A 25,406-nucleotide genomic window follows, 5' to 3' on the forward strand; every position below is an offset into this window, starting at 1 on the left:
TAAAAGCTAATGGTTCCTATTGGTATTTTCTTTAATGGTTTTATTGTTTTTTTCAGCAGGGCATGTGAAGCTGCTTTGAAACAATTAAAAATTGTGAAAATCGCTATATAAATAAAATGTTATTGAATCAGTGTGTATTTGGGTGGGGGTGAAGTTTCAGCGGCCATCTCCTCAAATTTGTACCAGATGACAATAAACAGCTCCATATGACACACACACACACACACACACACACACACACACACACACACACACACACACACACACACACACACACACACACACACACACACACACACACACACACACATATGATATGATATGATGTGATGTGTGTGTTGGACAGAGATTATACATCTTTTCGTATTACGTCACTGTGTGGCGTAAATAACATTTAGGTTAAACTGTATATAATTACAGTGCAGATTATCATTTCTGTTTTTTGCACAACTAATGAACAAAATAATAGTGTTTCAATCATTCGGCAGGATTTCATCTCATCTCCTTTACGCACTGAACATTTAAACTGTCTAACGCGCCTGCTCTGCTTCTCATTGGTCGGTCACATCACCTGCATCCAATCAGCTTTGCACGCGGGGAGCGCTTGCTCCGCACTGACCACGCCCTCGCGCAGCCGGAGCGTCTCACAGGTGAGTGCGCGCACACAGACCGGACGGGCAGCGGGAACACGCACGGAGACACATCGCCGTCGAGCACGAACCGAACAGCGACATGAGATGATCAGTTTGAGATCGGATCCGGATCGATCGCGGCGGTGAGTCTCACATTAAGTGCGTTTGTTGAGTTGATCCACTTCAGGATAGTTTGTTCGCGCATAGTTTCGGATCGTGCGCGTGTGTTCGTGCGGGCGAGTGTGTGTGGCTGTGGGTTGTTTGTGAGTTCGTTTTTAGTCCGAATATGTACAGATAACTCGTGTAATGTGTGACGCTTTTGGTTGTGTAGTTTGGTTGTGTAGTTCACGGTGTGTTTTTAATTTAGTTTTTGTTAAGCGTTCACTCGACGCGCCCAGTTCACGCGCTGTTCCTGGATCTCTCTCCCTCTCCCCTTCTCTCTCTCTTTCACACATCACACAATGTGTTGTTGTACATTGAGTTTTTTACAGATAGGGAACGTCTGAGAACGTACTAAAATTCAGTCTCTTTCATTTAGACATGGAAATGCTCCAAATATTGGGAAAATGTGAAACAAACGAGGTGAGGTAAATTCTGTAATAATGAAGTTGGGTGTGCTGTTTCTAGATCAGTGATGAAATCTGAGATTAAAATCTCTGCAAATGTTCTCATAGGATTGCTTCCATTGAAGTTCAGCAGACGATCTCCACATTCATATTAGTTTAATTCCACTTTAATTGTAACTTAATGTTTAAAATGTCATTTACCAAAAAGATTGTAATTAATTACAAAAGACGGAAACTGAAAACATGTTCCACAGTGGTTATGTAATGTGTGTGTACATGAGGAATGTACAGATGTATACAGTTGATGGTACCCATTGACTTCATAGTATTTTCCTGTTATGGAAGTGGGTGGGTACAGTCAACAGTGTGCTTACAGTCGTTTATCAAAATCGTTTCTTGAGTGTTTAACAGAATAAAGAAACTCAAACAGGTTAACAACAACACGAGGATGAGGAAACGATGACAGATTGTTTTTTATTTTTGGCAGAACTGTCTCTTTAGATGTCTCACAGTTGTTGTTTGTTTGTGGTAAAAGTGTAGTAACCATGCTTTAAGTACATTTTTGTGTAGTTATGCAGCTGTTTGCCAGTAACTTACTGTAGATATACATTTGTTATTTACCTCCAACAGATTGTTCAAAGATACATTAACAGAATAAAACTGTAAAAAAACAGACTCGTGCAAAGCATTCTGGGAACCAAAATCTGAAGGAAACAACAGAAAAAGGTTGATGAGGATTTCTGTTTCCCAGAATGCTTTGCATGAGTCTGTTATTTTACAGTTTTATTCTGTAACGATAAAGCCTTTTTAATGTTTAATGTTCATTTATCTTTGAACATACTGTTGTCAGTAAATAACATACATTTACAGTAAGTTACTGGCAAACAGCTGAAAGTTATACTGTAATTTCTACAGAAATGTTTAACAGTTTATGTTTTTTGAATCATGTTCATTTTGTGGTAACCATGGTTTTACTACAGTAAGCATGGTTTTTTTTAACTGTAGGAAAACCATGGTTAAATTTTCGGGTGTACTTAGGTTCAAATCCCACAGCACATATTAACTGATCTGTGACATTGACTTTGTGTTATTTAATTCTGTTCACTTTATAGAAGCAGTAAGCATATACATACATATATAGACACACTTGAGAGAGAGACACAGAGAGAGAGAGAGGGAGTCAGACGGGCGTGCAGGGTGTGTCGACCTGTATAATAACACACTTGACAAAATCATAGCCGAGTTGAGGTTGACTTTGCTCTATTAATACTCACAGACGTATATAAATGTTTTCTGAAGATTATTAGAAAGAGAATCCCAATACACAAACACACACATACACACACACACACGTTTCCTCAGGAATGTTGCTGTCTGTCTGTTTTTAATGGTTGATGATGAAACTTCCCGTCATTCGGGCTCAGGTTGGGATTTTATGAGTCTCTATCAGGAGTCTCTGAGTGTGTTTTTATCGCTTTCTGAAGATCTCAAGAGAAATCCTCCTGACTCGCAAACACTTTAAATACATTTGCTGATGTGATGTGGCTCATTGACCATTGGCTTGAGAGTTTGCTGTGGTTTGTAGGATGTTAGTTTGGTTGTTTACAGATGGCCTGATATAACTAGTTGGATTCCCAGTGCTTTAGTTTGTGTCTCCGGTCTGTCTGGCCTCTTGTTGTTTGCCTTGTTTCATTTTAAATCTTTTCATTTTAGTTTTTCTTTCTTCTGTCAGGTTTGATCAGCTCTTACCTTGTATCTGTTCTTTTGTCTTGCCTTTCTATTGTATCTCTCTTTCATTCTCGTTTGTTTTCTGTTTATGTAGCTTTATTATGTCCTTTGTCTCTCTTAGCGCGGCTTTTTGTCTCCCATTGTCTGTTTTATTTGTCTTGTTTGTTTATATATTCTCTTAATTTTGTTACTGAGCTGATAAATTAAATCTGTAAAGAAATAATAATAATTAATCTGATTGATTAGGTCTGTTTATTAGAGATGCACTACTCGACCGGTATAAAGTTTTATTTTGGCCAATCTGTGTTATGGGCAAAAACCTGTTATATAAATGCCCCAAGGAAACCGTCATAAAAAAACTTTCGATTTCGTTTTATCGCAGGCTTGATAAAGCACTGTAATTGACCTTTCACACAGATCCGCCCATTTTTACTATCTGACATCCATCAAAACACTTCCACTGTACTAGAAATGATGACTGTGAAATAATCGTGTCTGGAAAAATGACTTGTTAAATTCAACACATTAAACTGGCATGTTACTATTAGACAGAAGCTCAGCAATATGCATTTAAAGTTTAAATACAGGATGTGAAAGTGACACAGAATGAAAAAATTAATTCAAGTCTAACATTCAATAACTAAAACTTAATTTTCTAAAATTGGAAATTGGCTCGTTTGCTTGGCCGTAAAAACTTGTATATTTGTTACGTAGACTTTCATTTAATTGAAAAGCTATTTACCAGAACAACGAACTTACAAAGTATATTAAAAACTGTGAAAATGATTATGTGTAGAATTTAGAAATTATTTGTAATATGGCTGAACAGTTGTATTATTAATATTCGCTCGTTAATTACTTTATTCGTTTAAACCTTTACAGCAGTGTTTAATTAATGCAGTAATATACCACATACAGATCAATGTCTTGAACTGAGAAAACAAATTAGAAGTAATAATAAAAAAATTATTAAATTGATGAAGTGAAAAGATTTTTGAGGATACTTAAGGGGCTGAAGTTCACACTACAACTGACTTCACGTTTGATGAAGACGGTGTGACGTGTTGGATATGGGTGTGATATAGTGAGACATTAGTGTAAACTCTCATCATCTTGTGTTGGGTTTCATCTTGCAGAGCATCAGGTTGAAGCAAATGAGTTAAACTGTAAAACTGTGGTTTATTGCTGGTTACGTGTCAAGAATAACGTCACTTGATGACAAAGCAAAACTCTCACCTTATTGGGGTCTAAGGGTTGTTACTGCCTATGCAATACCTGTGTGTAGATTGTATTTTACAAACGCACAACTTTTTGTTAAGGTTTGAGAAACTGATTGCGTGTGTGTAGATTTTTGTGTCTGAAGGTAACACTTGGAAAGTTACGTGTTGACAGAAAATTTCAGAAGATGGAAGTTTTACACAGAACGAGTGGAGATGTTTGACTGTGTGGGGGTTTTTGAGGTGATAACGGTGAGTTACTGGAAACCGTCTGTTTTCTGGCAGAAGATTGACAGCAGTTGTGTCCAATCGGGCAGCGAGTAATCTGTTGCCCAGAATGCCATTGGTTAAGAGGTTGTGGAGTGAAGCATTGGTCTCTTTCCAGCTCTGTTGGAAATGTTTTTACTGGTTTTATACTCGGGGTCACATTACTCTGATGTGTGTGGAATGAAAGTCTTTAGTGTGGGTTTAGTTAAATGCTGTGCGTGCGTATTTTAGGTTGGGTTTTTTTGAGGACGTATCAGTCTCACAGTAAATTCATGTCTTTTTTTTAACTATTTAACTGAAGTCTTACTGACGACATGCAAGATGTGAGGAATTTCATGCATCATGTTTTTTGTGTTTATTGATTTAAATCAAATTAAAAGTCATTGTTTAACAAACACGAGAAGCTAATGAGAATCACTATTGCCCATTTTAATGTTAGAAACAGTTATTTATTTTATGTGATTATATGAACCGGTTCTGATTGACCTAGCCTAATAATAGCCTGTGTTTAACTATGAATAATATTAACCCTATATTTTTCTTTCTCACAGGTTTATAGACCAGGCTGACTTCACATTGACCTGGTGAACATTTACAACCAGAGCTCCATGTCTATATAAATAAATGACATCAACAAGCTGAAGACCCCGCTACTTTATTTCCACCTATCCACAGACATTTCTGGTCCAGCCGGTCATCTATTACACCCTCACTGACGTCACGATGGCTGCCATAAACTTCAGTAAAAACGGCATTTGCCACTACAATGTGACAAATGTTGAGTTCTTCTATAATCACAGCAAGAAGAACATCAGCGATACCTGGAGGACCAAAGACATTCTGGTGGTCTCCCTGGGACTGACTGTCTGTAGCTTTGTGATTTTCGCCAACATCCTGGTCATGATGGCCATTTTCCTCAACCGCAGGTTTCATTATCCCATATACTACCTGCTTGGAAACCTAGCGGCCGCGGACCTGTTCGCCGGTATATCCTACATGTATCTGATGTTCCACACCGGCCCATGGACCAAAAAACTGAGTGTATATGAGTGGTTTGTGCGACAGGTAAGACCGTGATATTGTGTGATCTGTGTATGGTGGTTTAATAATTTGGTTTCAGACAGGAGGATTAGCGTTGGATGGAGAAGCCGTGGCTGTGTGGAGTTCAGCCGTACAGTGTTTATGTTTGTTGGAATATTTCCAGGTTAAATACTGAGCCTATTTACCATTTTTAAAGACATTCCTGTATGATTTACTAGTGAACGTCATTAGAGAAACAAAGAGTTGTTTTTTAATATTTGAAATCTAAGACCTGGATCTCATGTGGATTAGATGATGTCAGCCCAGAGGTTTTTGGGAGGGATTGAGTCTCCACAACTGTAAACTCACAATCTGGTTTTCAACATCTGATGATTTCATTCCTGATGAATGAAGTCCCATTAAAGGATATTTCTATCAAATATCCTGTTTCACTTTATATGAGTCCATTTACAGAAGTGAAACGGATACCGGATGATGTGTCGTTGATGTTGACTTCCACAGAAACCTTTCTGGAGTAATGCAGTTAAACCTGAAACTCACGTGATGTTTAATGCTTATTTCAACACATCATGCAGTCAAAGTAACCTGTGCCAGCACGGGTTTACTCCGGGCACTTTGGTTTCCTATAACACAGCCCGAAAAACACGAAAGTTGAATTGGAGATACCAAATTTTGTTCTCACCACAAATATAGCCATAGAAGCCGAAATGATACAAAACATAAAGAAAGAATCGATCATGGTTCAGTTTAATGTTGAGGATTGATTTTGTAAATGAATGGAGGTGTTGGAGTTATATGTCATCAGGACAGATATTGTGTTTTTTATATGCAGACAGGCAAAGGTAAGAACATTTGGACTTATTTCCAGCGAGGACTATTCAGAGGAAAGTCCTGTTGGCTTTTCTGAGAAACATGGTGGACCAAGACCACAGTACAGGTTCAGTACAGAGTACCATACTTGAGAAGATCTTGTTTTTCATTATATGTGAATGAGGCGGTTCACAGGTGTCATGATGATGATGATGATGTGTTTGTTAGGAACATTACAGCCAAAGTAAGGATGTGAGAGTAAAGTCGACTAAAAGGTACAGCTGCTACTAGTCAACACCTAAAACACTAGTCAACTACACAAAAAATACAAATATTCTATTGATCAACTTACTGTCATTTTAATTTTGATTAAAAGCATTGTTTTAAAGTAACACATTAAAGTGAAATATATAATGAATTATTTTAAAAACTGTATTTAAGCGGAAACAAAATCATTTATCTTTGATCTCACATGCAGTTTTTTTAAATTAATTTTCATTGGAAAGATGAGCATGGTGTGTGGGGTATTTGGAAGAAAACAAAAAAGTTTTATGTAAGCGATGTAGGGCCTTACAATCTGTTTTCCCTAAATCATGTTTAATTTTTTCTCAAGTTAAAGAAATAAGAAATCCCATATCATCCAATCTCAGCAGTCAGCCGTCAGTACATATTCATTGTGCATGGAGCCAAATCATCGTAGTGCCACACTATCATGCCCTCCATTTCTCTTTGAAACCACATATGTTTAGATTTTGCTTTAGTGCAGGTAACCCAGGATACAGCCTATTGTTTTAATAAAACGAGTATATTTACATGTAGGGGTGAAAGTTGGGTCCTTATAGGTCCATATAGCAATCTGAAGCAAGCAAAAGTCCATTGCGTCATTTACGTGAACTCTCCGCTGTAGTCCCATTTGCTTAAATTATAGCTGAGCTATTGAACGAACTGTGATGTGATGTTGCATTTATTAACATTTTATTTCCATCATCTTAGTGGTAGCACGTTCATTGCTGTTGTCGGTTATGTGGAGAGAGAAATCTTCATCGAGTCTGTATATCTAATACCAGGGTGGAAAATGATCACATTAAGTTTGAAGCTGGCGTATCTGAACATGTTAAACAATCCTAACAGAAGTGCACCGCATATTTATTATAACCTTTATTTAACTGCAATAATGATGGGAAGGCTGTTAATGAATAAATGAATGAACTGTATTTATACACAACGCACATTAAACAAGGTTTTTGGATGCTTTCCAAAATCTTTTAGATTAGTTGACTAGTCGGTTCAAATATTTTCATATAAACGACTGCTAAACTAGTTGCAGTGGACATCCCTGATTAAAAGCTTAAAGATGTGCTGATAGGTTTAGACGTTCTGTGGGAACATCTCTTTATTCACACCGTGAGGTCTGAAGCTCATGTTTGTGTAGAGAACATCAGATTCTTCAGACAAAATAAGAAGTGACCACAGTGTGATCTTCTGCTTCTGTCTTCCTCAAAATGTGTTGAAATACAACACCACAAAATATAGTTTACTAACACCCCAAAGGCTGCTTTCACACTGATCCTCAGACAGAGAAAAAAAGTGATGAATATTGTCAAGAGTTTATTTTTCCTAAACGCTGTTGGCAGGTTGAGTCTGTTTGTCTTGAAGATATCTCTTTAAGCCCAGCACACAACAAGCCGATGGTCGGTGTTTTGGCAGATTTTAAGCATCATCTGACTTCATTTTTTTCATTGTGTTTTGCACTGTAAGAATTGGTTTGGTGTGTCCCTACCTTTTCACGTTGGTTCTCCTTGTCTTTACAAATTGTAATATTGACTCAAAGTTGTTCACATTGGGTTTCTGATTCTCTCTGGTCTTTAGGGTTTAATAGACACCAGTCTGACAGCGTCAGTCATCAATCTAATGGCCATAGCTCTGGAGAGACATCAGACCATCTTCACCATGCAACTGCACAGTAAAATGACCAACCACAGAGTCGTTTTGCTTATTATCGGCATCTGGCTCATTGCCATAGTTATGGGATTGGTGCCTACTATGGGATGGCACTGTGTGTGTAACATTAGCCGATGCTCAACCATGGCGCCGCTCTACAGCCGCAGTTACCTGATTTTCTGGGCCATACTGAATCTCTTGGCGTTCACGGTCATGGTGGCCGTCTACACTCGGATCTTCATCTATGTCCGACGCAAGAACCATCGGATGAGCAAGCACACCTCACAGGTCAAGCACAGGGAGACTGTGTTCAACCTCATGAAAACTGTCAGCATGATATTGGGTAAGATATTGGGTATTTATTAAACCAACAAATATGAAGGGCCCTATGAAATCCGTTTAATTGTTTCCCAAATTTCTTTTTATTTATTCTCAAATTCTGTGTTTTCATTTTTCTGGATTCAGCTTTGAATGGTTAAATTAGATTGAAGTAATCAAAAAACATATTTTATCAACTGAAAACATCAATTTATTGAAAGTTTCCATTAATATTAAGTATAGGCTGATATATTTTGGCGGACAATAGAACCATGCTACTGACATGCAACCAAATGTTTTTTTTTAATCATAAGACTATACCCATCTTGTTTTACTTTTGTTATTTTTGTTAGATATTTTGCTATATATTTTAGTCTCTTTGACACGAAATATTAGTTTGCTTATTTTGCGTAAAGATATGAATTTAAAGTTATTTTAAGTTTCAAACATAGATGACGATAGAGAGGCAAATGTTACAGATTGCAGCTTTAAGAATTTCTTGTTGTGCCATTGTTAAAGCACACTGTGATCGACCTTCACAAATCTATTGCTTGGGCACACTTTATCGTGTCTGGTTTGGACACAATGTTAAACACAACATACCCACGCTAGTGTTCTTCTCTTATGTGCTCAGAAAACTCTTACCCTACTTCTTAAACTATTATCCTAACGGTCATATCAATGAAGTTTATAGACTTACACAACAATAACACACTGAAGTGATCTGGAGGAGAAAAACCACCAGCCCAGGCTTGTTTAACCGGACCTGCATGTTTTTCATATCTCCACCTCTTTTCTGCTCTACTTGTGTCTGTTCACAGAGAGAGAGAGGGAGAGAGTTTATGCATGTCCTGACAAACATCTATTACACACACACACACACACACACACACACACACACACACACACACACACACACACACACACACACACACACACACACACACACACACACACACATTGTTGAGTTGTTGTAAATTCCAGCTGTGAGTAGTTCTAGATGTGATCTGTAAACATGCACACGTATGACACTTCCTGTACATTCAGCAACTCTGAAGGTCAAAAGGCCTTGATTTAGCATTTTTAGTTATTTGTTCTCATGACGATAATATTACATCATTGTTTGTGAGGGAGAAGTTTATGTGGAGTGTTTTAGTTTTCAAGATGATCATGATCTTCAGAAGGATCTCAGGACGTTCTTGTGTGTTGAAATAGCAGCAAGGAAATGATCAACATGCTCAATGTCATTTGTTTACTGATCTGGAATCTTTGATTGCGTAATAGAAACAGTTTCCCAAATTAGCTCCGCCCCAAACTCATGCCAAAGGAAATGTAGCTGTGTCATATGTTTTTAGAGTCTTAAAGGGGTCATAGCATGAAAATCTGACTTTCCAAGTGCTATAATTTGGTCCCCAGTGCCTCTATTAACATAGACGTGAAAAGATCAACCCAGTAACTTTGTTTGGGTGTTAACCATTCTCTGCAAACATGTGAAAAATTAGGTCATTCAGATTTTGCCTGTTTTGTGATGTAGGAAGTGAGTCCAATTACAATAATAACACCCCTTAATCTGCACTATCCAACCACGGCACTGCCATTTAGTGCAGAGAGAAAATAATTGACAGCACAATTGAGTTTCATTTTCAACAAACCATCATTATGGTGATCAGTGTTTGCTTTCATCAGCTTATTTGCATTTTAAAGGACACGCACAAAAACGGCACATTTTTGCAAATATTTCATTTGACATCATATGTCTTTTTTGTTTTATTGATGTGGATCAGTTTGCTGTATCTGTCCCATCTGAAGTAAGATGTGTTGTACTCTTTCTCCCAGGTTGCTTTGTGATCTGTTGGACACCTGGTCTGGTGCTTCTCTTACTGGACGGTCTGAAATGTGTGAATTGTGACGTCCTGACGTATGAAAAGTACTTTCTGGTATTGGCCGAGTGTAACTCCTTCATGAATCCCATCATCTACTCCTACCGGGACAAAGACATGCGCAACACCTTCAAACGTATCCTCTGCTTCCCGTGTCGACGTCACGAGAGGGGGGAGCACTCTGGCGTTCGCTTCAACACCCTCGATCAAGAGGTATTGTCCGAGAGCAACGGAACCCACAGTCACCCCGGCACCCTCAAACCCGCTCACCAGCGCCCCCTTTAGCCCTGCTGCCAGAACTCAATTTCAATTCGCATATTTACGCTCAAATGTGCGCAAATGGTTAAAGACTGTCATTTATGCTGTTTTAATGATGTTATTTTTTTACAATTGCACAAATATAACCACTACCAGCTAACACGACAACAAAAGTAAACCTAACTAACCCAAACTAGTCCGTCTGTAGTCGCCTAGAAAATAAATGTAAATTTCCGCTACTAACAGAAACTAACTTTGCCTGGCAGCATGTGTTGAGATATAATCTTAATAAATCTTGCATGGCTGTTGATAGAGAAATATAAAACATTAACCCAGTTAGAAAAAAGAACCACTTTCCGTCCCAACCACTCCAGACTGTGTGTTTTGTGTTTTATTTGTGTTGATTTGTGTCTGATTGTTGTTTTCTTTGTGTTTGTGTTTATGTTGTGCAGCGGAGACGTCGTGTGCTGCAGGACTCTTGGCTTGTATGTAGATTTGGTTGCCTTTTAAGTTTTTGCGAGTGTACGCCAATGAAAGCGTTTCACTCCATAATCAGTCCCATCTTTATTATTGTAAGCTGATCTGCTCTATCTTTAAAGTCCGTGTAAAGTCCGATATTAAACGTGTTCTGAGTTCGTCTCTCCACAAATAAATGTGCTGTTAACCACTCAGACAAATTGGTTGAATGTTGAATAAAAAACACCAATCAGTTCTCAAAATCTTGGAAAAACAATTCGTTACATAGTCTTGTAACCTGCTTTATCAATCTATATCTAACATTTCTAGTGGGTTTAAATCGAGGGGCAACCAATCCCATGGGCCCCCCATGTTAAAATGTCAAACTATACCGTTTACAGCCTGGTACACAAAGTGTTTTTGGTCTGTATAGCTAATTTTGCCCTTCATGACAACTGTGAGGAGGTGAATTTTTTTGTTACTCATATATTTAAATGATATTAAGCCTTATAGTTATGCATAATTAAGGGCGTGGTCGTTTGAGTGATAGGTGGATTGCGGCTGCCGTCCGCTCAGCTCCACACACATTTCACCTAATTGGCCATTTTCGTTTTTTTGGGAGTGACCCGCGGTGACACATTTGCCAAGATGGCAACGATCTGCTCCGCTCACTTTTGGCTTCAAAAACTCTTCAGAAACCAATGGGTGACGTCACAGTCACTACATCCTTCTTTCATAAAGTCTATGTGTTAAATACAGTTCACTGAAATGACTTTACACGGACATTAAGATTTTCTTCCTCCTCACTAACCGCTCTGATCATTAACAGCTAGATTCAGATGAACGGTTGTGTGTTTGTTTTGTTGGAATGTTTGTGTGAAGTAAATGATGTTGAATGGGTGATGTGTGTTTACTTAAGCTCAGCGGTCAGGTTGTGTGTTTGTGTTGTGCACATTCTGTTGAGGTGCTGTTGTGTTTCTGTCGCACAGATGGGCAGCAGTGTGTTTGTTATACCGGAGTCTGTGTGTGTCTGTGCATGCAACGATCATAAATATTTACACGCATGTCAATGTGGTGTGTACACAAACATACTGTGTGGCACGCAGACAGGATAAACCACACACACACACACACACACACACACACACAAGCACACACACACACACACACACAAACACACACACACACACACACACACACACACACACACACACACACACACACAAGCACACGCACACACACACAAGCACACGCACACACACACAAGCACACACACACACACACACACACACACACACACACACACACACACAAGCACACAAACACAAGCACACAAACACAAGCACACACACACACACACAAACACACACAAGCACAGTGGTTTTATTTCCTGTAGTGTTTTAGGTGAAGTTTTGCATGATAATGTGCGACTAACTCTCCAGCATGCTGCTTTGATCGTGACAACATTTAAAGAAGTTATTTCTCATGACGTCTTTTTAATATCTGTCAGTTGTATGAAACTGTGTTAGACATTTGCATTGGATTGGTTTGGTTTTGATCTTGTTTGATATCACTGATGGGTGAGAGAGTCTGTTAAACGCTTTCATACCCCCAACACTTTATGTTTGTGTTGTTGTGTGATTTCCTGATGAGTCTGGTAATGAGTGTTAAGGAAATGACTCTGTGCTTTGATGTGCACTGTACATCTGTTTGTAATCTTTAAGCTTCTCCTGGGGACGAGAGACAGAGAGATAGAGATAGAGAGAGAGAGAGATAGTTTAAATGTATGTTAGAAACATGGTTGGGTTCATGATGATGTTTAGGGAGATAGCTGTGTGTTTTGTGTTAAAGTTTTATATGATTATGACCTTATATACACTAATATTATCAACAAAAGAATTGTGCGTGTGTGTGTGTATGTGACATTTCATTTATTTTTCTCCTCACTCTTCATTCATCTGATTCAGTACAGGTGTGTGATGTGATTTTGTATAGAAATGATTGTGTTGTTGAGAAATAAACCTCACGTGTGTCTTCTGTCTTTGTCCTGCTGGTGTTAGGTGTTTGTGTTAAATTCTGATTATTACTTCAATTGAAGTTTCCCCATCCTAAATCTGTCCAGTTTATAAACATGAAATAGTCGCTATAATAAATAGTCGTGTTTGTTTAAGTCCAAGGAACGAGATTTGCGTTGGAGACTATAGCTCGCGTCACTGTTTATTTTGGGGTTTGTACCTTTAACATATTATTAACATGAATGAATACACACTTAGACATCAAAGGATATGTAAAATCATGAATTTGATATTAGGTGCTTATTAAGTCTTAATCAATTCTGTGATCTAAACTAAATCAACTTTTTCTTCACATTTCCTGTTTTCTCATGAAATCCTGCGATCAGTTCTGGAGTTTAGACAGAAAATCACCCGGTGTGACTGCTGACACTTAAAAAATTTAACATATTTAATTCACTATGAATCAAAAATCATTAATGATGATGATGATATAAAGTATTTGTGATTTATGGTTGGATGTTTTAACTCAATGTTTATTTATGATGATGTTTAGGCTCTGATATTTCTTCTCAGCTATCAAGTGTTGTTCATCATGAATGAGATGTTGTGGTCTGATGTGGTTTCATGATGCTTATCTGTTAACACATCACCTCATCATCTTTACATGCTAAAAAGCAGATGTGCTAGAGAAAAGGAAGGAAATAATAGAAACACATTAAGGAAACAAGGTCAAATGTTCATTTGCAGTCCAGTATTTTTCTTGCCTGTTCTCCCTCACTCTCTCGCTCTCTCTCTCTCTCTCTCTCTCTCTCTCTCTGGTCTTTCTCTGATGTCTCTCTCTCTCAGGCTCGTAGGTTGCGTGATGGTGAGGCCGGTGACCAGGTTAATGGAGTACAGGTTGTGCTTAAGGATGCTGATAACATCCTGGAGTCCACAGACAGTTAGGAAGGATTCACCTGTCATCATGTTGAACAGATGAGATTTTTTGGATGCCCATCTGCTGCAGTCTTGTGATATTTAATGGACTGTCAATCAAGTATCTTAAGGAAAGCTGCCTCGTGTGTCCAGTCTGGAAATGACACTGTACAGATACTGAAGTGTTAATGTGTTCATTTGAGCACCGTGTCTGTTGAAGTTCTTACTGTGAATGCATTGATTTTGTATATAGATATTAATTTAAAGTTTTACTGCAGGATTTTTTTAAATGCGTTGTCAAAGCCCTACATTCAGTGTGCACTGTAGCTTCTCATTAAACTGATACAAAAACATTCATTGTGTGATTTATCTTCTCTGTGTGAAAGAAAGTGCTGATTTCAGGTTATTATTTTAGTTGCCTGTAATCATTTGCATATCAGATTTAATGAAGCTTCAGACACTGATAAGATTCAGGATGAAGCGGAGCTGTGAGATTCTCTACTGGATGTGACCTCTGGATCTGATGCTAAAGAAGATACCAATAATCCTGAGGTAAACACTCATTTGTACACCTTGCATGTAAAGAGTTTTATGTTTTCATTTGTATAAAGGGCGATTTCATGCACATGTCAACTTCATCATGACAAGTAAAGTTTTGAACCATACTGAGATCTCAGGTGTCAATATTTTTAATAGTTTAAATTAAATGAAAACTATTAAATTTCCATGCAAAGTCTCAGTTAAAGTTTTTTAAACATTTTTATTTTATTTATTTTTTATTTATTTTTATTGAGTTTCTTCCTCATAAATGTGGATACAAAACTTAAAATAAATATGAATTGTTCATATATAAAAGAGCCATCATTTCTTTATTTGTTGGCTATTATTGTTATTATCTGGTTTGTGCATTTTAGTTTATTTGTGCACAGAAATCCTACCATTTTTTATATTCCAAACACTTTTTTGACACATCCATAACACATGTATAGACTAAGATCTTTATGATGTCTGAAGAATATTAACATATGGTTCAGTATATTAATGATAAATGCATTCTTTGAGAAATTGTGTTTCAAGTTTTGATCTTAAATGTGTCAATAACCTGGAATTGCTCAATTGGTAGAATGAGATGAACACACAGTAAAAAGTGAAAAGTTGTATTAACTTAAAAAGTCACCAATAAGTGTAATACACTTAATTTTTTAGGTGTTACCAATTAAAGTAACTTTTACATTTTCAATTTTTACAGTGTATGTCTGTAGTTAATGGTGGTCTCCTGTGGCTCAGTGGTAGAGCATTGTGGTAGAAAAATGTTACAAATTGTTGCTTTGTCAGTGTTAATCCCATTAATCCAATATCACATTTGAAATGTCAATAAACCAGCATTATGGTGATCAGTGTTTGCTTTAGTTTGGCCCTTGACTCTTGTGTTAATGTTAAGATTTCTTTGGCTGTTGAAGCAGTTTTAGAAAACATCTAAGACAAGATCTAATGTGATCAAGTAATTTAATTGTTGTTGGTTTACCTAAATAATATTTCTTTGTGTGTGCTGTGTTAATAATATTAAATTATATTACAGTGCTGGTTAGAAGGGTCTTTTATTTTCTGAATTATAATAACACGCTTGGAAGGTGAAACTACTGAATCGAGCTCTGACATCATGAATCAGTCTATGAAACTCATCAGTGGTGACGATCAACAAAAGAAAGCTTCATGGGTATCAACATAGTACTAAACTAATCTACGACTCCCAGCATGCATTGCAGTTGATCGATTTAGCTGAATTCGTTTGATGATTGTCACCATGGTTGAGATTTGTAGGATGAGTGATGATGTCTGAATGTGTCAGTATATTGTGTTTTCTGTTTACCTTGTCACAGTGCATTTACAAACCAGAACAATTATAACTGTGATAAAAGAATCAACATCATCATGTAAAGCATCTTGATTTAATCTCATCTTGACAACTTCATAAAAAGCAACCAATTTCAACTTAACTTTGAAACACATCTTTCTTTACCAATGCACATGTGTTTCTACTTAAACACATACAAACACTGAAAAAGGAATGTGATGATGACATGTGATGATTCAGACTCACTGCCACTGAATATAAAGTGTTTATAAAGCTTATTGGGATGTGCAGAATAGATCAGAAAGATAAATACATAAATCAAACTCACCAGTTAAAAATAACTTATGTTAAAATAACCCAATCTTTTTTAGAGTGTAATCTGTATTGCAGTTAAGTTTATTCATTTTCATAGAATATAAGTACAAACATGAAAAGGGAATAAAATCAATATCTCGAGTATGACAATGAGAAAAAGTGAAACTAACACTATCAGGAAAGTTCCTGGCAGGAGACGCATTACATCAACTTCACTCTTTAATCCTATTGGTGATCGCAGCATGAGATCACTGCCATTTAAACTTCAAGAGCCCCATGATGAGTTTGTGTTCAAATCCTTATGGGGTTCAAATCTCTACTGGGGTTCAAGGATGGAGAACATCTGCTGTAGCTTTGACTTTCCCTTCACACTGCCGAGCGATGATCTTCTGCTGGTCCTCAAAGGCAGCAAACATCTCTTATTCTTTTCCTCCTTCTTCTTCTTCTTTACCTCCTTCTTCTTCTTTACCTTCTTCTTCTTCTTTAACTCGTTCTTCTTCTTTGTCGCTGTCTTGTTGTTGTTTGATTGGATGAGTTTCTGCAGTCCTGTCCAGGATAGGTCAGATTTCACATCATCTTTAAAACTCCTCTGCTCAGATCTAGAGGAGGAAGCACCCATTCTTCTCCACCTGAAGAAGAGAAACTCAAGATTTATTAACAGCTGCAGTGCAATGAAATGAAACTAACCTGTGATATAGTATAAAGATCCAGATAAAAGCAGAAGATCAGTCACCATGAATCCATCACTTACAGCAATGAAGATAAACGTGTTTCTGAGGATTGTCCTATCAACTCTGTTCCAGTCTTTGTGTCCGATTAGTCTTGTGTCCAATGAGTCAAAGTTTACATGAAGTCTCTAAACAAGTTGGACTAATAATTTAAAGGATTTATGAGTAATAAATGAAAGATAAGTGTTGTCTGATGGTAAAAGAGATAATGACACAGAGAGAGAGAGAGAGTTTGACTGTTTGTTTCTGATGGTGTAGAGCCGGTTCTTCTGCATTTCCTAACAGAAGTCACATGTAACAAACAGATTTTCAGTCATTTCAATCATCCAGAAAAAGGTTCATATGCTTTGTTGATGTTTATTAGAAGATCTTTAGTTCAGAGATGAATACATTTTGATTGAATTCCTGACAATCCAAACCATAAGACTTACACTTACCAATCTGTCATAACATCATACAAAGTTTGGCTGAAATTGTTCATGTTAGTTTCATGGTCATTTCATATTGTTTCAGCAGTTTGGTGTATGAGCAATTCCAACATTATGGATGTGATATTTTGCAGTCAAAACTTGACATATCATTTCTCTGAGGATGAATGAATTACCAATATATTGAAGTGTCTGTTTATATTCTCCTAGAGTCCAGACATCAGAAAAATATCAGTATATACTGTCTATAGTATATATGTTGTCTATTTTACATAAGAGAAACATGCATGTGGTATGGACTTTGCATGCATGAGTATTTCATATGGACATCTGAGATATCAATCAGTGTGGTTAAAAACATAACAATTTTTATGATAAGGTTGAGATTTGCATGGAAATGCCTGTAGATATAACCTGAATCTGAAATGTACATTAGGACTGCTACATTAAGCTCCATCACATGATTTTACTGAAGATTCTTTTCAGAAAAACTAAATATTGTGAAATGTCAGATAGAATGAGATGTGTTTATAATCTAATCAATATTTTGAAATGTGCTAATGAAGTTATTAAACAAAACTAAAATGATTGTTTCTGTTACACCGGATGAAGAAAATAATCCATAACTATAACATTTAAACCATATTAACCGATAACTAAATTAACCCATTATCTGAAATGTAAACATGCAGTGTTGTGTGGTAGATCTGTAGAGATGTGTGGCTCTTCTAGTACAGTAGGTGATTTGGATGTAGTATTCAGTATTGTTATTCTACTGTGTTCACTTAAAACACTGCATATATGTTTTGTAAGGTCAGCCGTGGAAATGCATCCATAATACTGGGCAACATTAACATTCGTGTTTGTACAGCCGAACTCGGCACTAACGTGTGAATGACAACAGATGGGGGCCGCCGGTCCAAATCAGGGGTACTGAACTTGAAGTATGGAGTCACTGGATCATTAAACTCTGTGTGGAACGTGTGGAGATGAGTTAAACCGTGAGGAAAGATACTGTAGAAAGACAGCGTTCCCCCTGCACAGTCCAGAAACACTCCGACTGTCCTGCTCTCTGGCATGTTACCGGATGCCAGTGATTTTGTACGGGACATGTCTCCATGTAAGGCGTAGTATTGGTGTCTGTTGCAGCAAAGCTGTAGAGTTTTTTTCATGTAACTGAAGGTTTTTCTCTTGAATTTAACACCGATAGACACAAAGCCATCCCAATCCACCTGCCAGTAAAATCTGCCATCTGACAGCGTTTCTTTGCAGAATGATTGAACCCAGGTCTCTGGCTTCTTTGGTTTCTCATACCCATCTTCATCATCATAATAATCATCATCATCATAATCATTGAACAGGTATTGGTCCACAGGTAATCGAATAGCTCCTTTATTGTCGCTGGACGTTGTCAGTGCTGAGTCTGTGCTCATTGAGTTTAGTGTGAGCTCTTGGTAGTCTAAAACCACAAACACACAATGAAGGTTATGCTTATGTTTGACTAGCATGCTAAAAAACAAGAGTTGAGCAGAGATTTACTTACACTTCCAGAGACCTCGTATGATCCGTAAAGGTCCACAATGGTCCAGTCTGTAGAAAAGAAAAACCATCTCAGTTAGTCTTTTAATGAAAGTCACATTAACTGTTGATTAATAGGTTGTGATTTGAAGTTTACCTAAGTATCTCAAGTGTACATTTGGGATCACTGAGTCTCTGAGAGAGCATCTGTTGTCCTGAGTGTTGTGGGTGATTGTAGCTCAGATCCAGCTCTCTCAGGTGTGATGATGGGTTTGAACTCAGAGCTGAAGCCAAATAACAACAACCTTCATCTGTCACCATACAACCTGATAATCTACACAAGACAGGTGAGATAACAGATGTACTTTAGTTATCTACTTAAGCATGAAGATCAAGCCACTAATCTGCATGTTGTCTTACCCTAAATATCTGAGAATACTGTTTTGTAGACCGATGGAAATGAGCTTGACTCCTGAATCCTGCAGGTCATTGTTGCTCAGGTCTAGATGTCTCAGAACCGAGAAGGAGCTCAGTGCTACAGCCAGATACAGACATGATGTTCCTGAGAGTGCACAGTCTCTGAGCCTTGATGTAACAATGGTGTAAGCATGAGAAGATGAATGATGTGCAGAAAACATTTAAGTACCATGACCACAGTTTGATGTGAGTTACCTCAGCATCTGCAGCTGACAGTGAGGACTTGATAGTCCAGCACAGAGCCACTTCACTCCTTCATCTCCAATCCTGCTGCTGGACAGATCCAGATCAATCAGGAATGAATCTTTAAGAGCTGAAGCCAAATGCTTGCAAGAATCCACACCAACCTGGCAGCCAGACAGGCTAAAACATGTTGTTGAACAAAAACATCATCATACAATAATAAGAATGGGTCATCTTAATAAAGATTGGTTTCTTAAGACCTGTAACTGAAGCTGAAAGATCTTCACCTGAGTTTCATCAGCTCACAGCTGGGACTCAAAAGACCCTGAGAGATTTTCTCAATTCCAGATGAAGTGAATTTATTGTAGCCCAGATCGAGCTCCACCAGTCGAGATTCAGATGATTTGAGAGCTAATGCCAGAGTATCCACACAGTCATCTGAGAGACCACACCCTAAAACTCTATAATGAAAAGTGAGCAGTGTTTTCAATCAAAGGTTAAGATCACCCAATAAATGATAAGCAATTAAAATGTCTAAGCCAGACGTTTAAATAACATAGCAAACAGTGACCAGAAGCTGTCAGTATAAGCGTGCTTGTCCTCCACTGTATCTCTCAAATATAATTTATATTTGCAACTTAAGTAATAAAATATCACACATGAAGACATATGGTTCACCAAGACATCAGTGTCAATGATGCCAGATGACGCTTGACGTGTGTTGATTGATTTTCTCTATGGTGAGATCGTTCTTTTGTCAGCCTGATGATGCAATTAATCAGATCGTCATTGATGCCCGTGCGTGCTGTAAATTACTTGCTTGCCAGGAAATGCGTTTTAAAGCCCTGCACGCATAACAACCTCTCTAGCACGCATTTCAAGCGTGAGGTAAAGCACACAATGCGTGCTATCGTCATGAAGTCTCAACTGTCCTATAACTGATCAGAATGCATGGAATTGATATATATAAGAATTCAAGTGAAACAGACGTTTTATCATAAGAAGATGCTGTATGGCTAGGTTGTTCTTTTTGGTGCTTGACAGTATCTGGTCACTGTAAACCTCTTTTGTGTCTCCAGAATTTGCATCTGTGTACTTCAGTGTCAGAGGTTGAATCTGAGGTCCAAACATAGCAGCGTCAAGCAGATCTTTCCCTCTCTTCTCCAGGTTGGTATGACTGAAGTTCACAGACTTCAGTATGCAGTAGGGACTCTTCAGTCCATGGTAGAGCAGTGAAAGATCACGCAGACCCTGCCAGCTGACGTCCAACTCTTCCAAGACTGAGTTAGGTGTTAGAAGAGCAAAGGCTATGGCTTCAAAACTCTCCTGTGTGAGTGCACATGCCGACAATCTGGAGATTTAAGAAGCAACATCGTGATCACATAGACAAACACATATTTTGGTCAACTGTTGTTTATCAGGAGAAACTGAAAGTACTTACATAGCCTTTCTACAGTTCTTGACCGCTGGTACCAGTCTTAGTCTCCCATGATCTGTTGTGTTGTATTTACTGAGGTCCAGTTCTTCCAGAACCTCCTCTGACATCTGTATTATGTAGGCCAGAGACGAACACTGGGCAGCTGTCAGTTTATGTCCTCTCTGTACCTCAGTGATATGAAATCTCTGAATCTCCTCTATAAAGGAGTAATCACCAAGCTCCATCAGACAGAAGAGAAGGTTTATACATCGCTCGGCAGGCGGAGTCTTCTGATCGTCGTCCTCTTTGAGCTTCGTCATGACATACTCAATCGTGTTTTGAATACTAAGCTGAACTCCATCCACCGTCATCTGAAAGCACCTTAGCAACTGATGGCGGTCATGGGAAAGACCGAGAAGAAATCGCAAGAAGAGATCCAGACGTCCGCTGGTGTTCGTCAGAGCTGCATCAATGGCACATCTCTGAAAGTCATGCAAGGTTTCCTTCTCCACAGAAGATCCCTCTTGGTGCTCATTTTCACTCTCATCATCGCTGTAGTAATCGTAAAAAGATCGAGCGGCTTGCTTCTTGCGGGGAGTCTGCAGCAGATTGACTCTCTTCACAACATACGAGTAAAAGACAAAGAGCGCTGCCAGATACTCTTGAAAGCTGAGGTGGACAAAGCTGTACTTGCTGACTGAGAACATGGGATCTTCTTCTGTGAGGATTTGTGTGCAAATACCTGACCACACGGAGGGGTCGTTAACATCGATGCCTAACGTTCTCAGTTGCTCTTCGCCGAACACAAGATTGTTCTTCTTCAGGTTTTCAAAAGCAAGCTGCCCAAGGTTGAGGACAATCTCCACATCCGACTCTTGCAGTTTCCGTGCATCTTCTGTGCGTCTGACTCCGGTCTTGTATTTTCTCTTGTTTTCATTGATCTGGATGAGAAGGAATCGTGTGTACATTTCAGTCAAAGAGGAAGAGATCTGTTCATTTTCAGTTTCTAGGACTTTCTCTAAAACGGTTGCAGTGATCCAACAGAAGACTGGTATGTGACACATGATGTGGAGACTTCTTGATCTTCTAATGTGTGAGATGATTCTGCTGGCTTGATGTTCATCACTGATTCTCTTCCTGAAATATTCCTCCTTCTGAGCATCGGTGAAACCATGGATTTCTGTCACACGATTGATGTATTCTGCTGGAATCTTGTCCACTGCCGCTGGTCGTGAGGTGATCCACAATCGAGTGGATGGAAGAAGATTTCCTTCTATGAGATTGATGATCAGATCATCCACTTTGGCTATTTTAGTCACGTTGGAGACTCTTCTTCTCATGTCGAAATTCATGTGCAGTCGACTTTCGTCCAGACCGTCAAATATAAACACAATTTCACTTTTGTCATAAATTTTTTCATTTTCTATTTCGCTTAGTTCAGGATGAAAGTCAAGCAGAAGTTTGTGAAGACTGTACTGATCATCTTGAATCAAGTTCAGCTCTCGAAACGGAAGCACAAACATGAAATCTACATCCTGATTGGCCGTTCCCTCTGCCCAATCCAGAATGAACTTCTGTACAGAGACGGTTTTTCCAATTCCAGCGATGCCTTTAGTAAGAGCGGTTCTGATGTGAGCAGATTCTTCTCTGATATTTTTAAAGATGTCGTTACAGTGGATTGGCTTTTCTTCATCTAGTTGTCTTTTCACGGCGTTATCGATCTGCCAGACCTCGTGTTCTTGATTGACCGTGTCTCTCTCTCCGTCTATTATGTAAAGTTCAGTGTAAATTCTGTTTAGAAGAGTCTGGTTTCCTCTTTTGGCAAGACCTTCGTATATTCTTTCACACTTCTTCCTCAAGCTGATTTTCAGAATCTCGCTGAGTTGCTGGATGTTGCGTTTGACTAAAAGACCATAAAAACCCAACAGCGTCACATTATCAGTTAAGATTTCTAATCCAATGGATTACACAGAATCATTTCACAACATACTTACCTGTGTTAGATGATTCTTCATGTTGAGTTTGTTTGCTGTTTACTGTTGAGACACAAACACAAGCAGTCACACACTTTTATGATTCTCATACTCAGACAGCAGATGACTCTGGGCTAGATCCACACCGGAGCTGCTGACTTCAGCACGGATTCGGACCAGAGATATAATCATATCACATAAACAGATCACATATGTGTTGTTCATTGTGTTTCAGTGTTTGTATGGCTGCAGTGAAATTTCCCAGACAGCAGACGACTCCATGCCAGATCTGCACTGGATCCACACGAAGATGGCAGCACCGGTTCAGACCTGGTACGAATCTGGCCTGGAGTCGTCTGCTATCTGGGTTGTGTGTGTGACCACAGTTTTAGTGCTGGAATATCTTTAGCAGGTCCATACGCTCCTTACCTGAAGAGTTCACGTGTGTTTCGATGTTGATGTTTACTGATCCGGTCACCTGACAACCGACTATCTGAGGTACATTCACGACAGCATCATTACTGGCGACCACAGAGGTTTGATGAGATACAGAATCACACAGCCGATGGTCCATTATAATCCTGTAATGAATTGTGTTTCAGCACCTGTGCTTCCTTACGCTCTCCATTACCTGAGGAGTTTTAGAGACCTATTAATGATTTACACAAAACATTGGAGAGGAAACCAGCTGTAATATAAACCATTTTATAACTTTTTTCCTAAAGTATACTTTATATCAAAACACATGTATTTGTATTTTTAATCATTTCATATGTCTAGATTAGAGTTAAGTTATTGTTTATTGTATCAGAAAACCTTTAACTCTTGTTTTGTATTTCACTTGATATCTAATCGCAGTTTTACTTTACTCTAAATTAAGGTGACCAGACGTCCCCGTTTTTTTGGGTGTTCTGTCCCTGACTGGAGCTTGTCCCGGAAAACAACCAGCAAATACACTGACAAAGCCCCGTCAACATGTAGCATTTGTTGCACCACCAGACCGGAGCAATCATGTAATGATTATTTTTACCAGCAGAGGGGGCAGCGAGCTACACTGATTACTATTGGTTGCGCGTCACTGCTTTAGCAAAGAAGAATTTACTACGAGACACATGAAAAAGCGTCATTATCATCAATCAAGTTATCATAAGATATGAAAACAGTTAAAGTTATCGGGGGTTAAGGTACTAACTACTCATGTTAAATTAACGTAATAAACCAATGAAGTGAACTGAACACAGCATGGTACTGAGCATTTGTTTTGTGTAGGCTAAATATGTTTACATTTTGCATTATTCCTTCTGTTCTTCACGTTCACAATGCTATGAAATCGGCTTAAGTAGTACCCTAGAAGTCATTTTTGATGAGGTATGTCTCTTGTATAAAAAAGGAAAAAAATAGGATTTAGGCTACAGAAATTGTTCAATTAATTGAATTAAAAACACTGCAAAAATGACTCTTATTAGTATTTTTCTCAAGATGCAAGATGCATTTTCTTGATGGGCAAAATGACCTAAGAAAATAAGTCTAATATTTAGATCAAAATATTAAATTTGTGCTTAAAACAAACAAATCTGCCACTACTTAATCCAATAAAACAATTCAATAACAATACGTTTTTGCTTGTTTTAAGCACTAATTCACTTGAATTAAATAGTTTTTGTCTTAAAGCTAGATTTTTCTTAGGGGATTTTGCTTATCAAGAAAATGATTTAGGAATTTTTAGATATTTGTACTGAAAACAAGACAAAAATACTATTAAGTAAGAAGTAAGTAAGTCATTTTGCAGTGAATCCACGACAATAAAAAGAAGAACGTTTAGTAATAATAATAATAATTCCTTACATTTATATAGCGCTTTTCTCAGTACTCAAAGCGCTTTACATATGAATGGGGGAATCTCCTCAACCACCACCAATGTGCAGCATCCACCTAGTACCCATTTTATATGGTGGTTTAGGTTAGGTTTAATTCATAGATAACAACAAATGAGATTTTAATTATATTTTGAACATTTAACTAGGAATAGTCCCCGGTTTTCATTTAAAAAAATCTGGTCACCTTACTTTAAATACCGCGGTTACATTGCGATTAATACGCTTGCAAAACTATGGTTGATTTGGTTTAGCACAATCTAACTATAGGCTAGTTATGATTTTTTGTGGTTAGTGGTAGTAATTGCCGTAAATAGACACATTCAGAAACGAATCTAACGTTAGTCGTTATCTTTACCTCCAGTCGACATCCGATCAACTTCCTGAAGTTTAAATCAAGACTCGATCCATTACACTAAACTCTCTCAGAAAACAATATTAAATATACAACATTATTGCTTTCCATTTCTTACTTATTAACTTACTTACATTCTTTCTTTCTTTCTTTCTTTCTTTCTTTCTTTCTTTCTTTCTTTCTTTCTTTCTTTCGTTTCTTCCGACTTGTACTGCCCGCCCCATCTAAAACGCGATTGG

General features: G+C 38.0%; 2 protein-coding genes across 5 annotated transcripts; one reads left to right on the forward strand and one right to left on the reverse strand.

Annotated features, from left to right (window-relative positions):
* The first annotated feature begins 617 nt into the window (after positions 1-617).
* On the forward strand, positions 618-14,397 carry lpar2b (lysophosphatidic acid receptor 2b). 2 transcript variants are annotated; one of them, XM_065270853.2, is made up of 6 exons: positions 618-775; positions 4,962-5,475; positions 8,131-8,545; positions 10,357-10,613; positions 11,111-11,143; positions 13,976-14,397. In XM_065270853.2, exons 2-6 carry the CDS (start codon positions 5,134-5,136, stop codon positions 14,072-14,074), a joined length of 1,146 nt encoding a protein of 381 aa, XP_065126925.2. In that variant the 5' UTR covers positions 618-775; positions 4,962-5,133; the 3' UTR covers positions 14,075-14,397. The 2 variants fall into 2 exon arrangements, with proteins under 2 accessions (XP_065126925.2, XP_065126926.2); XM_065270854.2 differs by lacking the exon at positions 11,111-11,143.
* A 2,882-nt stretch (positions 14,398-17,279) lies between these two features.
* On the reverse strand, positions 17,280-25,388 carry LOC135750628 (NACHT, LRR and PYD domains-containing protein 12-like). 3 transcript variants are annotated; one of them, XM_065269554.2, is made up of 11 exons: positions 25,302-25,388; positions 23,368-23,569; positions 22,960-23,001; positions 20,990-22,868; positions 20,645-20,899; positions 19,836-20,009; positions 19,561-19,728; positions 19,309-19,473; positions 19,046-19,222; positions 18,914-18,960; positions 17,280-18,829 (listed from the first exon to the last, which is right to left on the reverse strand). In XM_065269554.2, exons 2-11 carry the CDS (start codon positions 23,510-23,512, stop codon positions 18,156-18,158), a joined length of 3,726 nt encoding a protein of 1,241 aa, XP_065125626.1. In that variant the 5' UTR covers positions 23,513-23,569; positions 25,302-25,388; the 3' UTR covers positions 17,280-18,155. The 3 variants fall into 3 exon arrangements, with proteins under 3 accessions (XP_065125626.1, XP_073670569.1, XP_065125627.1); XM_073814468.1 differs by having other exon boundaries at positions 25,298-25,352; XM_065269555.1 differs by having other exon boundaries at positions 25,171-25,304.
* Positions 25,389-25,406: the final 18 nt, after the last annotated feature.

Source organism: Paramisgurnus dabryanus, chromosome 4 (assembly GCF_030506205.2).
Source record: "Paramisgurnus dabryanus chromosome 4, PD_genome_1.1, whole genome shotgun sequence".
NCBI lineage: Eukaryota > Metazoa > Chordata > Actinopteri > Cypriniformes > Cobitidae > Paramisgurnus > Paramisgurnus dabryanus.

Bases quoted from the DNA above. Each gene is read 5' to 3' on its own strand.
- lpar2b (XM_065270853.2), top strand. From the start codon at position 5,134: ATGGCTGCCATAAACTTCAGTAAAAACGGCATTTGCCACTACAATGTG. The intron at 5,476-8,130 runs GTAAGACCGTGA...TCTGGTCTTTAG, and splicing joins ATGAGTGGTTTGTGCGACAG to GGTTTAATAGACACCAGTCT. The intron at 10,614-11,110 runs GTATTGTCCGAG...TATGTTGTGCAG, and splicing joins TCAACACCCTCGATCAAGAG to CGGAGACGTCGTGTGCTGCA.
- LOC135750628 (XM_065269554.2), bottom strand. From the start codon at position 23,512: ATGGACCATCGGCTGTGTGATTCTGTATCTCATCAAACCTCTGTGGTC. The intron at 20,900-20,989 runs GTAAGTACTTTC...TTAAATCTCCAG, and splicing joins AAGAACTGTAGAAAGGCTAT to ATTGTCGGCATGTGCACTCA. The intron at 19,474-19,560 runs GTAACTCACATC...TGTTACATCAAG, and splicing joins TGTCAGCTGCAGATGCTGAG to GCTCAGAGACTGTGCACTCT.